General features: G+C 38.5%; 2 protein-coding genes across 2 annotated transcripts; one reads left to right on the top strand and one right to left on the bottom strand.

Annotated features, from left to right (window-relative positions):
- Positions 1 to 1,711: 1,711 nt before the first annotated feature.
- Positions 1,712 to 5,401, top strand: LOC133727503 (uncharacterized). The gene is made up of 2 exons (XM_062155097.1): positions 1,712 to 2,933; positions 4,480 to 5,401. Exons 1-2 carry the CDS (start codon positions 1,779 to 1,781, stop codon positions 5,236 to 5,238), a joined length of 1,914 nt encoding a protein of 637 aa, XP_062011081.1. The 5' UTR covers positions 1,712 to 1,778; the 3' UTR covers positions 5,239 to 5,401.
- A 1,135-nt stretch (positions 5,402 to 6,536) lies between these two features.
- Positions 6,537 to 8,313, bottom strand: LOC133727504 (transcription factor bHLH93-like). The gene is made up of 4 exons (XM_062155098.1): positions 7,503 to 8,313; positions 7,243 to 7,413; positions 6,983 to 7,150; positions 6,537 to 6,895 (listed from the first exon to the last, which is right to left on the bottom strand). Exons 1-4 carry the CDS (start codon positions 8,175 to 8,177, stop codon positions 6,809 to 6,811), a joined length of 1,101 nt encoding a protein of 366 aa, XP_062011082.1. The 5' UTR covers positions 8,178 to 8,313; the 3' UTR covers positions 6,537 to 6,808.
- Positions 8,314 to 20,160: the final 11,847 nt, after the last annotated feature.

The following is a 20,160-nucleotide window of genomic DNA, read 5'->3' on the forward strand; positions in this document are numbered from 1 at the left end:
AGATCGAACCACATCGTAGTAGCTTTTATATTCCTTTTGTTGTACTTGTTCATTTTCATTCACGGGGTTTTGGTTTTACGTGCCCCGCCCCACCCCCTTGTAATTTTCTAATTATTAAAAAAAGTAAATCATATTTACATTATCAATACACATAGATAAAAACCCTATAAATCTACTACAGTATTAGTTAATTACTTGTCCATATAAAATATCATAATTCTATTATAAATGTATAATTTTAGAGATGTTACATTGTAAATAGGTTTATTATAGGTTAGTTTAGTCTCTGTAAAAGTTTCATTCAAAAATATCATTTTATAAATGCAATTAATTTGATTTCTTTATTTTTAACCGAAATTTCTACCGAAATCGAAACTTTCTCCGAAATTTCCTTAAATTTGAAGTACCGAAATCGAAACCGAAACTGAAATTTGAAACCTTGCTACTTCCCCACACACTTGAAGAAAAAAAAAAATCCTCCCTACACACATTGTGTGTAGGCCCATGCTAGTATTTTTGAAGATTATTAGAGCTCCGGAATTAGCAAATTACTTTAGTTCTTTATGATTAGTCATTTTTGAATTAAAAACAATTATGGAGCTTTTCTATCTTCAAATGCTCACCAAATACCCAACTCTCTTGAACTATTTAGAATCATACTGATTTTCTATTTTTATTTTAGAAAACACGTCAAAGTAAGAAAGATGTAACCCAAGAATGATGCTGCATCGTACAGTAATTGATAATAGATCTTAATCTCGAAACCTTCTTGTTCCAAAACATAATTATCAAGAAGCTATTTTTGTTTTAGACTGAATAGCTAAATTAGGCATCTGTAAGAAGATTTGGAATTATTGATTGCTCCATTCATGTTCAAGCTTCTTGAGCTTCTGATTTGCTTTTAGGGACAGATTGTGCAGAGCATTTCAGTATTTTGATTTCAATAGCTGTACTTTCTATCTATTCCTACATGTTTACGGAGAAGCAAATAGAGTGGCAAATAGGTTAGCGCTCCTTACTAGCTTTGATTATGTTGATGAATTATGATTAGAGTAGTCTCCCGCTATTATTTGGGACATGTTCTCTGAGAATCAATGTACTTTTACACGGGGCTTTAGTTTCATGTCCTCCCTGTTATGTTTTGTTTCATCATTTATTAATATGTACGAGAGTGGGAAAGAGCATCCCAGTTAGACTGGTTACCAAACCCCCCTAAAAATAAAAAAAAGAGTTTATTGACACAAAAAAACATACACAAAATATACAAGTCAATTTTTCAACTTACATATTGACTAAGGAAGAAGTTTAGCCAAGATATCAATACCTCAAAGTATTTGTTTTCATGACACTCATCTGAGGTGGTGCCATTAAAATGATGCACTTGTATTGTATATATCATTATATCATAACTAGAACCTCTTTTGTCTTCGTTGCTCCATCACTAAATTGCATCAGTCTAGTTATAATACTCGAATTTTATTCTGTCAAGGATTGTTGTCTAAGCGAAAAAAATCGTAATATCATACTTATGATAGACCGCATTGAAAACAGCAAAGGGAGAATTTGAGCTCATAATCGTGAATCGTAACATCCTCATTCGTATCCAAAAAAAAAAACATCCTAATAGCTTCAAAACAAGAAGTTTTTTCCTAACAAGGAAAAATGTTGAACAAAACTTGGGTGTTTTCAGTTATTGGCTTATTGCCTTCATTGGATGTCCAAATAAATTTTGCAAAGTTCCTTCTCATTGGCCAGAAAATGAAATTAAGAAGCCTTTGATGGTTTTGGTCCCCTCAATATTTTATACATGTGGACTTACAGAGAAAAGCCCACTTTCACAGTTTAAATTTTTGAAAATCAAATCCTTTTCCCTCTTCTATATGAGGAATGCCCACCAGGTGTTTGTGAAAATGCCTGAGAGAGACTCAGTGGCCTCCACACCCCAACAATCCTCAATTCTCCGAAGATCTCCCAGATTTCTTCACCCCAAGACCACTCCAGAACCACAGAAACTCGCCACACCTCGCCGGAAGCCTCAGAGAAAGACCGCTGCAGAATCTGAAAACCCGAAAACCCCCAAATCCAAATTCAGAAGGAACGGGGCAAAAGCTTTGGATTGTAGACTTCTTGAGAAGGGTAACAGTCCAGAACCGGAGCAGCCGGCCACGATTCTCCGAAAGTCGCAGCGGCTTGTGGAATTGAAAGAGAGATCTGGGCAGTTGGAAAACCCTAAAACCCCCCAATTTAAATCTAGAAGCGACAATGTGGTACGCTCTTTGAATCTTTCGATTGGCTCGAAGAAATTGAGTAAAGCCAATGCTGGGTCGAGAGAATCTAAGGTTTTGAATCAGGAGGTGGTCGTGGTCGGGGTGGATGAAGATGAGGATTCCTCCCCAGAGGGAGTCTCAAAGAAATTGGGGGAATCTCATTATGGGTCTCGTAATTGCGAGAAATCGAGTTCTGGGTCAAGAAAAGCTCCAAGATTGAACAATGTCAGTGATGGGTTTCAGACTCCTAGACGATCTTCGAGGTTGGGTGGTAAGCAGAATGTGGTTGACAAACAGACTGATAAGGCAACTAGTGGTAGATCTAAGAGTAAGTCCAAAATTTCTTTGGATAAAGAGAAGGTCTCAGGTGTTTGGAAAGATGGAGCTTGTGTGAATTCAGGCGAAATTGTTTTGGAAAAGAGCAAAAGGGTGAGTAAGAAAAGTGCAGTCGGTGGTGTTGAAACAGTTAGTGTGGAAGGTGGAGAGGGCAAAGCTCAAGAGTTAGATTGCGGAGATAAAAAAGTTGCGGTTAGGAGGAAGAGAAAGAGAGGTGGAGAAGATGTCAAGGTCGCCAAAGGGTGGACAAAGGAACAAGAATTGGCCTTGCAGAGAGCTTATTTGCTAGCAAAGCCGACGCCTGGTTTCTGGAAGCAGGTTTCTAAACTGGTATGCTTCTGATCCTTTAATTCAAAAAAGATCTTGTTTTCATGTCAAGCTGCTTATAGAATTCTTTCATGTTACTAAGAAGAATAAGATTAGATACATTTTCGAGTTTTAATAGTTTCGCCCTGCTTTCCCTTTAGCTTTTCTAATGCCAGTTTGAACAAGGTCATCATTATAGTCTGCTAATACTTCTATTCCTTCACATTGTTTGAGAAAAGGGTGAACTTTTCCTCTAATTACATCAAGTGGAAAACTAATATGACTATAGAATCAAAATGTGAAGAAAAGTCACTGTGTTTGTATTTTGAGTACTTTGTTTGTGACAAAAATGTAAATACGGACCATTTTGAACAAGTATTGGTATTGGAAGTACAGTTTTAGCCTAAGTCGAATACGACCAATATTGAGAGAGTGTAATAAGAACTTATGTAAGAGCTCGAGGTCTAGATTATCTTATTTATGAATATGGTAAACTTTTGTCATTGGTTTGACAATTAATTTCCTGTTTTATGATATGCTGGGACTAGAGTGTTCCTGTTTTATGAAAGCCACTAAACTGCAGGAAAGTACTATAGTGCATGTGAGAATTCATATAAATTGTCTAGAAGATCATTCTGATTCTTGGAAGTAGACTTGTAAGATATGTCATATAGGTACATAATCTTTCCAGTGAGTGATAGTGCTGGTTGCTTACAAGAAATTGGCCTTGACAGTTCTGCTCAATTCAGTGTGATCTCTTATTGTTTAGATATTTAATTTTGGAGGTGGCAGAATAGTCCACCCAGATAATGAACTCAATAATATTGCTAAGGGAATAAGGGATGGCAGTCCCTTGCAGCTTAACAGATGGGGTCACCTAACTGACCAGAACACATTTTCGGTCCAAAGCTTTGGATATCATGAATATTTGCTTCTCTTGGAGTTGTTTATGAGACCTAGTCTGATAGATATTGATTGTGTTTCATCAGACTAATAATTTCTAGTGGATTACATCAGGTAGCATAGTGATTTCTATTGAGTATGTGTTTTCAGGACCTGGTAATAGAGATTAAAGTTCAAGTTGGCTTTGCCCAAGAAAAGGATCCTGCTTACGAGATCTATACACCACAAGCCACATAGATTGAGTGAGAGTTTGATGACAAAAGTTTCCTTGAAAAAGAAAAATCATAAATTACAAAAAGTGTAGGAAAAAAATTGTTTTTCATTGATTTATCATATGATGTAGGACAAGACAAGGAGACAAATTTAAGGTTACTATAGTTAGTCACTGAAGTAACCAAGTGTTTCCACAAAATTTATAAGCTTCATATCTGCGCCCCCTAAATGACTCCTGGAATTACTAATTTAGAGTCATGTTCTAATCAGCTGTAGTGCTATTTTTGTGCGCTAGTTTCCAAACTGAAAAAATCAGCTGCCATCAATGTTTTCAGCTATGATGCTTTGTTAATTGAGACTTAAACTTGCTGTAGTAACATTTATCTTTCTCCTGTGACATACCTTTGCTTATTCAGATACTGTAACTTATGTTTCCATACAAACTCAATCTCAGGTTCCTGGAAAGTCTGCACAGGATTGCTTTGATAGGATACATTCTGACCATATAACCCCACCCCAACCTCGTCCTCGGTCAAGGGCAAAGATAACTACAAATTCATCCCCCCTTGGAGGATTTTCACTCTCTGCAAGTAAATTGCTTAATCCCGTTGAGTCAAAGGCTAAAAGACATGGCTGCAATAAACAGAGAAGCCATCTTGCGCAGAAAGCTGTCAGAGCGTTATTACACAAGCATTATCAAGTGCACCAAGAGTTTGAGGCAGATCTATTTTCAGTACTTGAGCCAAGTGTAGGTCCATCTACTGAGACTTCTCAGCCAAGTGTTATACCTTCTACTCCAACAAATTCACAGGTAAAGCAGGGATTCCTTCACAAGAGCAGTCAAATATCATCTGCGGGTCATAAGAAGCCCCTCTCAAGGTTTAGTAACTCATCTGAGACATCTCTTGTTAGTCCTCCGGTATTAAAGCAGGTCAAGAACAAGGTCTTGCATGAGAAATATATTGACCAATTGCATATCAGGGAAGCTAAGAGAAAAACATTAGCTAAAAACACTAAAAAATCCTCTGGTGGAATCGATGAAACAAAAAAGAGTCATATTCAGGAAGTGGATCTGAGAACTGCAAAAATTGCCCTGGTTTCTGATGCAAGAGATGCTATCAATAAGCTCAAACATCTGCAGGAAAACTCTTCGGAGTCGGATGATGATGGAATTGCAAGGGATGATGAGGAAGATGAAGATGAGACTTTGTAGTGTTATCCTCCTCTCCTTTTCTTACACATGTATGACATTAACCAACATGTAGAATTTGTATCCCTGTAATTAAAGTTGCTTTCCTAGCTCCTGATTTTTGACCCTGTCTTATTTGTGTCATCATCCAAACGGATAAAATGAAAATAGAGGTTGTAGCTTTAAATCTCATTGTAACAGAAGAGAGAATCTTTCTCTGTTGGTAGACACTGACGAATCTCTGTTTTTTCTGGCAACTATACTCATCTATGATATTTCCTTGACATGGAATGAAGTGTTCGATTAAAATGCCTCAAATATGGTCCGAGTAAACAGCTTATGGATTCTTACTGCTTCACATGGAGAAAAATTAAATTCCTAAATCCAGCACTGTTGACAGAGGAGCATCCGCAATTATTTGAGAATATGACATTCAAGGGTTATGGTGAAGTGGAGAAATCAAAGTTGGTTTTGCCTTTCTTTTTTTTTTCTTCATATTTTAATAAGAGGATCAAAAGATTTCACTCGTACTCTCATGGTGACTCGAATCCATGACCTCGATCTTAGGTAGTGGGTGCTCTAACCACTGAGCTAACACCACTTTGTCAAATTTTGCCTTTGTTAATATAAAACAAAATTTCTAATCTGCTTGGAAGATTTTGTTATTCGTTTTCATATAATTATGCAATGCATTAAAAACTCATCTGCTTGCAGCTTAATGTAATCCTACGAACCTGAATTTCATCTTGGGTTCAAAAGGAAGGGAGATGGTTAAATGTATGGTGTAATTTCGTCATCCATTAGTTCATGATCCAAACTCACCAATTTTGTCTCAAAATGTCCTAAATCATCTAGAGGTCTGTATCCCACAGATTTAAACCACCAATCTAGTTCAAACTAGTTCTGATCCTCAAGAAGAAAAACAGATACTTCTGGTAATCTGATGGAGCTTATGGGAGCAAAAATCATGCTTTTGCAGTTTTGCTACTTCATCGAACGTGTACTGTCACTTCTTCACAACATTATGCTGCATCTAATCAAGAGAACAGAAGAAGTAGGCTTCTTTGGCCAAGTTAAAATATAGGAAAAAGAGAAAATAAGAAATTGCTTTGGCTTGAAGGGACATGGAGGTAAGAGAATATTTTGATTACTTCCTGTCAGCAAAGATATGTCTAATCAGTTTTGCATTGTTTTCTTGGTGAGTGAATTCCTCTTGTTGCTGTCAATGGTTTCTGTGTAGTTTGTTTTTTCTGGTGTTTCAGATATTCTTCAAAGATTTAGTGACAAGAGGTCTCCATCTGTAATCCCAAATTCGACTAAAATAATTTACAAATTCTTAGCATGACTTCATGTCCCCATAGAAACACATGAAAAATGAAGAATAATATCAAAAACAAAGAAAAAAGAAGAAGAAGCCTTTATTGTCTATCTGGCATCAGCTTTTGTTAGATGAGGAACTAGTGACCCTTTCGGATTCTATATTGCCCAAATTTGAGAGTTTAGATACAAATTAGGCTGAGAGATGGATCTGATAAAGGCACAATTATTTAACAAAATACAATGTTATTACAACTTCTCACTTGGAAAATCATTCCTACAAGCATCTCCCTCCATACCCTGCATTTCTGAACAACGCTTGCTTTATTTCCTCAGAATTAATCATTGTTCTCTGCTCTGATCCCTGAAGCCATTAGAGAAACCCAAGTCAAATTAAGCATGCACATTACTTAACCATAAATTTGACTAACCAATTGAGTTGTATACATACCTCTGAACAAGAGGCTTGCAATGAAAAATCATTGAAGCAGCTAATAACACACTGCTGAATCTCAAGGCCAAGTGCTTCTATAGTGCTCACTGTTGAAAGCAGCAATCCTGGCTTGGCTGCACAGCAGATGTCTATTCTGGTGTCCATGTCTCTCCTCTCCACATCAAACTGCAAATATGGGCAATGAGGCCAAAATAAAAAAAGGATTTTGGTTTTGAGGTCATAACATGCAAAATGGTATATAAATTTTAGTATTTTACCTTGGGGGAATTTCTCACCAAGACCTCACTTGGGTTTAGGTCCTTGTTGATGCCTATTAAGCTGAACTGATTTGTACCCTCTTCAGTTTTCTCTTCTTGCAACTTGCTGATTCTTTCCAAAAGCTCTTTCATGTAGTCTATTGTGTCTCCAAGTATAGATGTTCTGTCCATCTGCTAGTATTATTGCATCAATCGTTCAATTAATCCTTAGAACTAAGAAAGGGAAAGGAAATTTCAACAAATGTAGAACATAAACTCACCTTGCTAATCTTGGGGACTATTGATCTGAGCATAGAAAGGCGGTCATTCAAGCGCTTCCTTCTTCTTCTCTCTGCCATTAGGTTCTTTGAAGGCTGCCCTTCTAACTTCTTAGGCTTGCTGCTGCAGCTTCTCTTTCCACCACACAATCCCATATTGAAAGCCACTGGCATGTCACCATGATCTGTAGTGATAGTAGTGCCTTGTTGCTCTGTCTCAACTTTGCAAGTACTGTTCTTGCTCTCTTCCAACTCCAAACAGCTGCTCTGGTTTTCACTCCCAAGGAAATTTCCAAACTCCTCATCCTCCACCATTGAAGGGTAGTCTTGATCTTGGGGTGGGAATGGAGGGGTATTGCTGTCATTGTTGTTGGTGTATGAGGATTCAATCTCAGCTGGGACTGTGAGCACCCCACCTCCATCAACAAAAGGGAAGGATGAGGCTTGTTGCTCAGTGAGTAATGGGCATTCAAAGGTTGGCTCAGTTTGGGTGGAGAACACACCAAATTCAGGGTTTGATGAGGAAACTAGAACTGGGTTCTCTCCAAAATTGGAATCAAAGCTCCACCCATTATTCATAGGAAAGAACTCATTAAACCCAGAAGAGTATGTGTTCCAACTCTCTCTTCTAATTGGAGCTAGTAGCTCCTCCAAGAACCCATGTTGAGTAAGCTCCATCTCACACTCTCTTCTCTCTTTCACTGTTCAAGGAGGAAGGAAGCTTGGTAAAATGGGGAGCAACCAAAAAATTTAAAGGATTTCAAATCAAGAAAAAGAAAGCAATAGAGTACGTGTTGTGTCACTTGTGTGTGAAGCAGCAGAACCTAAAGAGGGGCTAAGCTATACCCTAAGAATGAATGAAAAAGGAATCTGCTTTTTCATCTCACTCCTCTTTCTCTCTCTCAATCTCAAGGTGAATTTATGTCTTTTTCACCGAAATTATTAATCCGGACAAACTTATAATTTAATATCCATATGCCTTGAAAAAGCTTTGACCCACAAATCTGTCTGAACCCAAAAAGGATGCTTTCTCAAAAAAAAAAAAAAACAAAAAAAAACCCAAAAATTATGCACTTAGCAAAAGACTGTCAGGTATTTTGTTTACTAATTTTCTTTAGGGAAAAATTCACCAACGGTGTCTGGACACTCAGGGGACTTTCAGAATGATACCTGAACTTACAAAGTTATCAATGTGATACCTGAACTCATTTTTTCGTATCAACGTCGTACCTATAACCAATTTCCGTAACGGCTCCGTGACGGAAATTGACCGTATGTATCACATTGATACGAAAAAATGAGTCCAGGTATCACATTGATAACTTTGTAAGTTCAGGTATCATTCTGAAAGTCCCTAAGTGTCCAGACACCGTTGGTGAATTTTTCCTAATTTTGCACGTGCGATGCACGTGAGTCACTTAATGAAGACAAAAGGACCGATTTACCCTCAAATTCTTTCTTTCTTTATTCTTCTTTCTTTCTTTCTTTCTTTCTTCTTCTTCTTCTTTTCTGGTTTCTTTCTTTCTTTCTTTCTTTCTTCTTCTTCTTCTTTTCTGGTTTCTTCTTCCCCTGATTTGAATCATCAAGATTCAAATCATCTTGCTCGTCCGATTCCCACCGCCGATCGCCGATCAAACACCGCCGTTGCGTCTGAATCCACCTTCATGCACCACAGATGTTTCTGGTTCCCCCAACTTCAAATCCTATAGCAAATTGAAATTGTGCATTGAGACTTCACCGCTCACTCCGAGTTTATCCCCGCCGCCGTCGCCAATGACTTGACCACAACAACCTCCACCACCGCACAACAACGTCGTCCTCCGCTGCTTCTTGATTGGGTTTGGGGATAAGGACTGCTTCTTCCTCAAGGCCACATTCTAAGGACCACCGGCCGGAAGGACCGCCACAGCAAGGTTTGCACCACCAAAGGCCCCAGGGACCGCAGCATCAGGCTCGTCGCCCACACCGCCATTCAATTCTACGACATGCAGGATTGGCTTGGATACGACCAGCCTAGCAAGGTCGTCAATTGGCTAATCAAGAAAGCCAAGGCTGCAATCAACGAGCTCGACTAGCTGCCACCGTGGAACCCAAACTAAATTTATGTTCATACAACATTTTCTCCGACGATGCCGATATCCGCCGCGCAGGACACGCAGAACGTGAGCCTCAATTTCTCGATGGTGGAGGCTCCGAGTTCTTTGTCTACTAATCGGCGAGGCACAATGGTGGGTAGCAGCGGAGTGGCGAAGCTTGTGAATAAGAACAGCTCGAATTTTTTGCAGGTGAGGATGGTGTGCAGGCTGAAGTTGTTAATCTTTGTCTGCCTAAAATTGCCTCTGATCGAAGTTGGGCTAGAGGCCGAAGTTGTCGGCTAAACCGATGAAGTTGCAGGTGAGGATGGTGTGGAGGTGGTGTTGCATGTCGGGAACGAAGAAGAGGATGGAGGGGTGGGATTGGAGCTGTGATTTGAGAGTGGAGGGCTGGCGGGGTCTGAGTTTCTGATCAATGGTGTATAAAAGGGGGTCGGAGGAGAGAACGAGAGTGGTGGTGGTCAAGTCATTGGGATGAACTCGGAGTGAGCGGTGAAGCCTCAATGCACAATTTCAATTTGCTATAGGATTTGAAGTTGGGGGAACCAGAAACATCTGTGGTGCATGAAGGTGGATTGAGACGCAACGGCGGTGTTTGATAGGCGATCGGCGGTGGGAATCGGACGAGCAAGATGATTTGAATCTTGGTGATTCAAATCAGGGGAAGAAGAAACCAAAAAAGAAGAAGAAGAAAGAAAGAAAGAAAGAAAGAAAGAAGAATAAAGAAAAAAAAAGAAAAAAAAGAATTTGAGGGTAAATCGGTCCTTTTGTCTTCATTAAGTGATTCACGTGCATCGCACGTGCAAAATTGGGAAAAGTTCACCAACGGTGTCTGGACACATAGGGACTTTCAGAATGATACCTGAACTTACAAAGTTATCAATGTGATACCTAGACTCATTTTTTCGTATCAATGTGATACCTACGGCCAATTTCCGTCACGGAGCCGTTACGGAAATTGGTCATAGGTACGATGTTGATACGAAAAAATGAGTCCAGGTATCACATTGATAACTTTGTAAGTTCAGGTATCATTCTGAAAGTCCCCTAAGTGTCCAGACACCGTTGGTGAATTTTTCCCTTTTCTTTACACAAATTTTTCTGCAACTTAATGAATCTAACTGGAGGAACATGCAGAATGAAACTATGCATTCTCTTTCTTCCTCACTCTAATGACTAGAAAGACTAGGTAGGCTTGGATAAAAACGCCTAAGTTGTCTCTACGTGGGATTAATAATGTGCTAATCTAATTTGTTCTATGTGATTAGTTCATTGTAATCTGATTAATTAATTCTCATTGTCCTGAAAAAGGAATATTCAAGGAAACAGGAAATAAATTCCTATTAGGGAAGCTTATATAAGTTCGTTTTCTAATATTTCATCGTTTCTCTTAATTTTGGAGTTTCTTGCAACTATCCAACGTGAAGATGTCTTTCTCTAAGAATATAAGTACATACCCACAAATATGATTCTATAAATCGAACAAAAAAAAATCATTCTAATTTTACTAACTTAATCAAAGAAAAAATCATATTAATCTCTACAAAATATAATCATAGTATAGTGTAAGCCGTAAGGTATTTTAGACACTAATAATTATCACCGCCGTGTTCAAATTCAACAATTTATATTTTTAACTCTTCAATTTTTATGATAATATACTAAAGTTGGACTTGTTGTTCAATATAAGGATGCATACATATTTAAATCGTATTTAGACAATTACCACAATAATTTTATAAATTTATAGCCGCACTTAAGTGACTAATTAAGTTGGATGACAGCAACGAATTATAGCAAGGTTTATGGACATGGAAACTTAGGTCTAAATGATATATGTTGAACATTTTCTCACGCGAATGCCATTTTTTACATGCTTCTTCATAGGGATGAATCGTTTGACTAATATCTCAAAAAATGAATTGCCCTCAGGCCTCAACACTAGTATAGCACACCCTAAAAATTGCAGCAAGCACACGTCAAAATTGAACAACATGCTCAAGAAAAATCTACATATGCATTACCTGGAGAAACTTTTAATATTTATAGGACAAAGCAGGTTCGATTCCTGATGTGAATAAGTAATAATTTATCTTGTGTTAGAGTCAAACAATTAATTCTCTAAGGCACATCTTGTCTTATGTTTGTCTTAGTTCAAGATGAGATGATTATGTCGTTTACAACATGTTGGAAGGACGATTTATCAACCTCAACTGCATATATTGTCGAGACTAATTTTTTTTTTTTTTTTAGAATGAATGTCGAGACTAACTTACAATTTAGTATTTCTTTAAAAAAAAATCACAATTTAGTATGTAATTTTAAAAAGATAAGGTTACGGACTTACGGTCGTGTCTATTAACATGTTGCATGATGAATCTAAACTTATACGATGGATAATAATAAAATAATTAAAATTTATTTATTTTTCTCACTATTCTTAACCATTAAATTAAAATTTAAGATTAATTAAGCATAATTGAGTAGGAAATTTATTGTATATATCATTGAATATGTGTACATAAATCAAATATGTATATGTCCAAATATGTATATGTTCGCGGCTAGATTGAGACAAAAATATTTCAGCATTTTCTATGTGGCATTTCGTACTATCCATGCATGCATCACGATTCCACCTTTATTATTATTAAGGGAATCAGTAATATCCCCAAGTTCATGGATTATTAAAACCAACTATTCCTGCTGAATTATGAGTATATATTGAGAATATTGGAGATTCAAAGAAAATAAATCTCTGAATATGGGTTGCTTCGGTCTTACACAACATCCAATTTTGAAATGGTCCAATCTGACTTCAATAACACATGAAGTGCAGTTCTTTTTTTTGAGATGCAGTTCTATGTAGGTATAACATATGATCTAATTAATTAGCAAGAGAGTATTCAGTGCACGGACGTAAACTTGTACTAACATAAATAGACGGTTGGATAATATTAAGTACATTTTTTTGTTATTAAAAAAAAAATTTCTATAAATATCAACAACTCAAAACTGCTGAAATTTATGGTTTACTTGCATCCACCGATGCATAAAAGAATTTTCCTTAATTAACTTTAAATTACTGATTGAACTGATAATATGAAAACCAACAACTGTAATTCCTATGTAATTTGGAATTGTAATGAGGTTGTAAATTCTTTTTTCTCATAAAATAAATTAAACACAATTAATTTGTTGACTTAAAGAAGCAGTTAAATAGTGTAACCTTGATCCAGAATGCTTTGAAAGTTAAAAATCAATGTTAACAATATTTTTACAGTTAGTTCGAGCAATGAGGAAGCAATTATAATTGCACGTGATGAGAAGGTTAACCAAGATTGCAATGCTTTGTACGTGTCGTTGTTGCTCTAGCCATTCATATCGAGGAATATACTTTTAGAACTCCTCTATTTTTTTGCGGTTAAGTATAATTGGCACAAAATCAATTCTGACAGTGACTGATATACCCCCTTATTAGTGAATGTCATAATATAGATAAAATGTTTAACATGTTCGCCAAATTGTGGAGGTTACAAACCTATGTGTCCTAGTTGAATTTGACATTGATGAGTATGTTTATCGAAAATTTGGTGCTGACTCATTGTTTGTTCATTTTGCCTGTTCTTCTTTGAAAGAGTTTTTTTTTTTTTTTTTTTTTTTTTTTTTTTTTAAGGGAATGGAATCAGGTTCTATTAAATTATGATGTCACTGCGTCAAGTTTGAGGATTTCAATAAACCACTCATAATACAAGATCAAACACTATATAGATTGTCAGAGCAGTCAAAAAACTCCTAACCAAAAAACTAAAAACCCAAAGGAATTGCAAGGAAAAACAAAAGAACAAAGCTCACTTATTTGTAAAGAAAAAAATAAAGCATAGTCCTACACAGCCCCGAGCAAGCAACCTTCATGAAGCCTTGACGCCTAAGACTATCATGGTGCACATTGCAGCAGTCATCACAACAAAAGTTTCCACAAAGCCAATGTAGGATAGCAAACCTAACCCTCCTGAGGAGGGGTCTCTTCCTCCTCGACAACTACCTCAAAAGCTGGTGCAGGTTTGGGCTTGTTCCGATGACCACGAGGGCAGCCTCTCTTCTTCGGCACCTTCCCCACAACCACAGGAACCTCTACCAACCCCTCACCAAAATCCATCAGACCAATTGCTTTCTTCAACCGCTTAGGAACATCAAATCAGTCGACCTCACGCAATTTTCGCATACTCAAGATGTAATATCCCGGAATTTAGTTATTAATTTTGGAGTGCTTTCTGGTTTTTATTATGTGGGTTGTTGTGCGAATAGTTGTTTCGTGGTAAAGTGAAAGTGTTTCGGATGAATAATTACTCGAAACGTTTTATTTTCAAGGGGTCAAAGGGTTGACTTTCATTCGTTGGGTTTCTCCAAAAACTTCATTCACAAGAGTCGTACAGCGTGTTGATATGAGTTCGTGGACATGTGGAACACATAAATCGGAGATTGTATGAAGAAGTTATGCACGACAGAAGTTCTTTCTATTTTTAAAAATTTTAGTATAAATAGGATTTTTCAGAAAATATTTCATAATTTTTTTTTTGGGAAATTTTCCGGATTTTTCCGGAAGATTTCTCTCTCAGCCAAGCCCGACCCGGCCAGCGAAACCGGTGACCCGACCCGGCTTTTTCTCGACCGTCCGGCGTCCTCCGGCGGTGAAACTTGCACCACCCGGCTCAGACTTTCCTCCTCTTCTTCCCCTAGCCACTGGTTTGCTCCAAGGTGCACCGAAAGTGGCGGATCAGCGAATTTCATGGCGGCGCTGACCCGAACCTAGCTTCCTCCTCCAGCAACGGCGGCAGCTGAAACAGGTCATTCTGTGACGCTCTCCTCCTCCTGATCACAATCATGCAAGTCTTGAAGATCGATTCGAAGTGTGGAGTGAGAAATCATGGTTTGAAGTTCACGGTTAGAATTTTTCGGGCTCGATCTAGGCTGAATCAGCCTCAATGCCAGTTATGAAAGTTGTTCCTCGTGTTGTGATCTCCAAGTTGGGTGGAGTTGATTTTCATGGTTTTGAAGTCGGCCCGACAGCACGTGGGCTTCACGTGCAGTGGCGTGTGGCTGCGTGTCCGGCCATTCCAAGGGCAGTTCCTTGCTCCGTTAACCTCTATTTGTCGATAAGAACATGTGGGTATGTTTACTTTTGTGTTCGCTTGAGTTTTGGTTGAGTTGCATTAATTACAGTTTCCGTTAGTTTAGTTTTCGATCCGTGAGGATCCGACCCGTGGATCGACCTCTTGTTTGGGCGGTTTGATCCTAGAAGTGTTTTGGAGGCCTTAGGTGGTCTCCGATGGGGTTTCGTTTCAATTGACGTATCATTCGGTTTATAGTTCACGTGTTTTGAACTTTAAAATTATTGTGTGCTTTGTGTTGTATTGAGTATGATCTTGATGTGATTAGGTGATTGAAGGAATTGTGTGAGAAGAGTTTGGATGATTTTGTGTTTGTCTTGGTTTGTGTGAAGACGCAGCAGGATATGGAGGTGATTAAATCTCACATTGTTTTGGGGGATAAATTTGTTATGTGATAGTTTTAGTAGAATTAATCATTAGATGTAATATCATTTTTCTTGCAAATAAATATTTGTTTTCAAATATATGAACTTGATCGTTAACGATTTATGGGTAAGTAAAAACAAGGATTTGTTACAAATGATTTTCGGTTTGAGTAGATTGTGAAATATTGTAGGAGTTGTTTGATGAAGTGAAAAACATTGTTTTGCGTGATTTGATCATCACTATTGGGTTGCGAGGTGATTTTGAGATTGCTGGAGATAAGGATACAGTATTTTGAGGCGATCAATTTTATTGTAATATTGATATTTGGAATTGCATTTTGAGTTGTGTCACTTAATAATTAGAGTTTGGCGTAGTAGGACCTGTGTGGTGATAATTTATGCAGTAGTACCAAAGTGGTGATAATCGATACGGTAGTACCAAAGTAGCAATAACCAAGGTAGTGATAATCTATACAGTAGTACCAAAGTGGTGATAATTGATGTGGTGATTGTTATGAAAAGGATATGGATTATTGTTGAGTGATTGATGTTTGAGATTTTTGATGTGGTGTTTGGTTTTATTAGTAAATGAATGGTATTGATTTTTAGTTTATTTCTATTATTGACTTGCTTGTTGTCTTTCGTAATCTCCTGAACTAAATTATATGCAGGGAATATTGTTTTCTGAATTGATTGGTTTTAATGTAATCTCCTGAACTAAACGACATGCAGAGATTACTATGACTTCTATTGATTGTTTTAATGTAATCTCCTGAGCTAAACGACATGCAAAGATTACTATGATTTGCTTGATGTGCTTTTGATGTGATCTCCTGAACTAATTCACATGCAGGGATTACTTTTTACTTGATTTTGAATTATAAGTGCTTTACATTTTTTGAGAAGTGGTTGCTGAGATTTCAATGATTTTGAAAGGTCACTGAGGTGACAATTATTCGGTTGAGATAAAAGGAGCATGATTTTGGATTATTGGAGTTTTAAATGTTTTAAAACGTTACTGGAGTTTGATTGTTTAGTTGAACCTTTGAAAAATTAAATGCATCGGTTGAGAGTCAGAGCATGTGGTTTTAGATTTTGAGTTAACGTACATGAGCATGATATGATACAATATGATATGATATGATATGAACTTGATGTTTTTGTTAAGTTGAGATGGTTTAAGCATGTGCTTCTTCTTTGTTGTTTTGAGGTTACTCACACGAGCTTTCATAAGCTTATCGGGTTTGTTTTTTCAACCCGTTGCACTATTTCATGGTGTAGAGGTCTATCCTGCAGGTTAGGGTGAACGTGTTGGAGCTATGGTCCCTTGCTGTTGCAGTCCTGAGTTTAGGAACTTAATTGTTGCACGCACTTGTTAGTCTTCTGTTGTGTAATGAGTGGGGTGAGGCTGTTTACTTATTGAATTGTTATTCAGTTAGTTTGTAAACTTGGTGTAATGTAATATATGACTATAAAGAATGAGTCTGTATTGACGTTGTGGGTTTAGGACATCTTTACTTGCTGTTCTTTAAAGAAATTTTTTCCCAGTGTTTTGTATTGATGTCTGAACCATCACGCTAGGAGTATTTGTGATTGTTATTTGTTTATAATTTATGCTTGAAAATTGGGGCGTGACACAAGATCCAATCCTTCAACCTTGTACCAGAACGAAGCCCAGAAGCAAAGAGTGCAGCATCTTGTCCCAGCCAATCCGGTCAAATAGATCCGCCTGGCCCATTGTTTCCCAGCCTAGCGATCAACCCTAGTTTGAAGCTAGGGTTTCCCGCTAAAATCGGAGCAGCAGATGCATGAATCTCCGCCTCTGCCCCAAGACGTGACCCATCATCAGTTGCCGTCTTCGGCCCCGAAGGTCCCGAAGCCGCCCCATCCGACTCGGAATCCCTGACCGTCACCGCTTCTGAGTTCGCCACCACCTGCAGATCCAAGGCCAGCATCACAACGGCCTCCACTACCAAGCCTCTGTCACAATTCGCTCTGCCGTGGTAGAAGAAGCCACAGGCCTTGCAAATGCCATGGCACTTCTCATAATGGAATTCCAATTCGACAGATAAGTCCGGCGAGAAGCGAAACTCCCTTCGAGCCCATATCCGCTGCCGCATGTCATGAATCAGTCGGATTCATTGGACGGAATCCTTCCTCTGCAGCGCCACCAGATCAGCCCTAACAAAGCTCCCTAGAAAACTTCCGATACGATTTAAAGCTCGTTCATTGCGCATGGCAACACACAAACCCTTCACCACAGCCTAGACTTCGAGGGAGTGCAGCTGGACATCCGGCAACGCGCTAACATCATCGTAGTCCGCCAGTAGAAGCATCGAGTTTCTATAAAACCATGGTCCTCCATTGAGGATGCGGTGCTTCTCCTCCTGATCCTTGAATTGGAACACAAAGATGTCACCCTCCTCCTCACGGATCAAGACCTTCTCTTTTAGCCGCCACACCCTAGAGATCGCCGCCGAGAAGGACGTTACGACCACCCGTTTCTTGGATAGCAACTGACCACACAAGTAAAAAAAAAAAGGGTCATGGATCAAATCTCTAGCCCCCTCCAAGCTCACCACGGCCTCTTCCGACAGGGCGAGAGTAGTTGCTGCTCCCTCCTCCGCCATGGCTACGGAACACTCGATCAGTTTTTCAGCTAGAGAGAAAACCCTAACAGAGCAAAAGACGACTTACACTAGTTTTTTTAGATATATTCGAAAAAGTCTTTTTGATTGAACGATTACTGAGAAAAAGTGAGGGTTGCTTATATGTATGCTCCATATCAGCAACATATCAGCAAATCTTACCGGCTAAGAAATAATCTTAACAATATATGTGCTACAATCTCAAGAAAGAAATCACGGCAAACTAAAATGGTGGCAACAATCACAGCAAGGGCGGCCAACGAAGAAAATGAAAATATTATTCATGCATTTGCATTTGTCGTCTATTGTTTGAAAGATCTTCTAATCCGAGAGAGCATTTAGTGTAATTTCACCGTTGCGTATAAATCAACATCATCGTCAAGCTAGCTAGCTAGCTAAGTTTCACTCATCCGGTTAATAATTTCGCCACACGTCCTCGAGCACATTCTTGTTAAAATTATAAAGTGAATAATAGAGGAGATAAGGACTGTCGTTAGCTACTTAGCTTTCATGATCTGTACTCTCTAAGACTAGAACGAACGGTGTAGTAGAATGATAATGACGTAGCCGAGGCCGTAGGGTGGTAGAACTTGACGTGTAGGACGGAGGAAAAACAGCGGCGTTAGCTGACGACGCCAAAAGAAAAGCGGTTTTCCCAGATTCTGATGGTGACGAGAGAAAGAAAAGGAAAGAAAATGACCTAGCTAACTTACTGGTTGGTGGTGTTGGCACGTACCTTCCTTTGGTGACCTTTGATGGACATACAAAACAGGCTCATGAGGTTGAGGTTGAGAGGCTGATTGAGCTAACCCCTACCCCGCCCACAATATTATCACACTCTCTCTCTCTATTTCTCTCCCTCTAAACCAAACCGCTCTTTTCTTTTTTCCTTTGTTCCCATCTCGCTTTTCCAATCTCTGTCCTTTCCCCAGATTTGACCGAGGCCCCACTCTTCCTCGATTATCAGCTCCCGCTGCACTTTTGCATGAGATGAGCAGATCAGTCAGTACCAGTAGATCAGTCTCCTATTTCCAGTTTTACCCTTGGCACATTTTGGTTTCTCTCTCTCCCCTACCCGTAAACACCAACCTTTCTCTCTCATCAGCCCCTGCTTCCAACCGATCCAACTATCACAAACTCACTGCTTTGATGTTCTTATTTCCAACTAATAGATCCAACTCTCTCTTTATCCTCTCATTGGTGAAGATGGTTCATTCTTCTTTTTTTTGGCTCTTTTACCATTAGAAAAATCTCAGATAAAAAGGAAAAAAAGAAAGTTCCAAAATGAGCGAGGGAAGTTTAGGTTCTTTTTCAACATGTTCATAATGGTTCAGTTCCAAAATCTGATGCTGGTTTTACAAAGCAAGGTTGATTCTAAACGGAGGAGAACAAGAGGAGAGAGATCTCTCATTTTTTGGGTTAACTGTAGTGAACACGTGTCTGCGTCTGAACGGTAGCATTGCCCCGTGGGGTTTTGGTCACCCCGTCGTTGTCGGAATTGTATAATACGGATACTATTCACTTTGATTTGAAACGAATGCCCGGTCAGTTTCGGGTAGCCGGAAAAGAGCTATACATCCATTTAATGATCTGTTTAGTTATTTAGGGTTATTGGGATAATGCCGGCATCCGGCCGATGCCGGCGGGCCGGGATGGTTATGGCATTCAAAGCTTGCTTCCATGTAAAAAGGAGAGGATTAAGGTAGGTCAGAGAAAGGTAGGCATATGTGTCCCCACTGGATTCAGTCAAATCAGGACAAGAAAACGAGGGAAAGCCCAGACGACTACTGCCAGATCGCGCCAGAGAGCGGAGCCCTAGCTTAGCTAGCTTCATCAAAAGACGTGTAATTGGCCAAACCTACACTAGTCACAGTTATTCTTTCTTTTAACAGTAAACACTACCACCTCATTTTTCTTCTACTTCATTATCCTCTCATCTCATCCTTTGTGTTCGCAAATGAAAGCCAAGAGAACTTTTATAAGTATTTGTGAACCTTCTTAATTAGCAGTATCACAAAAAATGGATACTTAACCTCACTTGACCATTTTGTGTAAAATTAGTGTGGTTCTATCTCAAAATGCATTGGACCTAATAGGTTTACTCATATTCAGCGTTTATAATTGTGGGCTTTTTATTTATTTTTTTATATATTTTTTTTATGGAATCTTCATATTCTATAATATTAGTTTGTATCGATTCACATAACTTTAACAATAAAAAAAAAACTCGATATCTTTTATTGTATTATTAATAAGTCATTCTTAAAAAAAAAAAAAGCATTAATAGGTCATATTTAAACATGTATTGACGACAAAATTAATCTATCTTAATATTTTGCCAAAGCTGATACTTATGAAACACGTACAATCACAGTGACTATCTC

Source organism: Rosa rugosa, chromosome 1 (assembly GCF_958449725.1).
Source record: "Rosa rugosa chromosome 1, drRosRugo1.1, whole genome shotgun sequence".
Taxonomy (NCBI): domain Eukaryota; kingdom Viridiplantae; phylum Streptophyta; class Magnoliopsida; order Rosales; family Rosaceae; genus Rosa; species Rosa rugosa.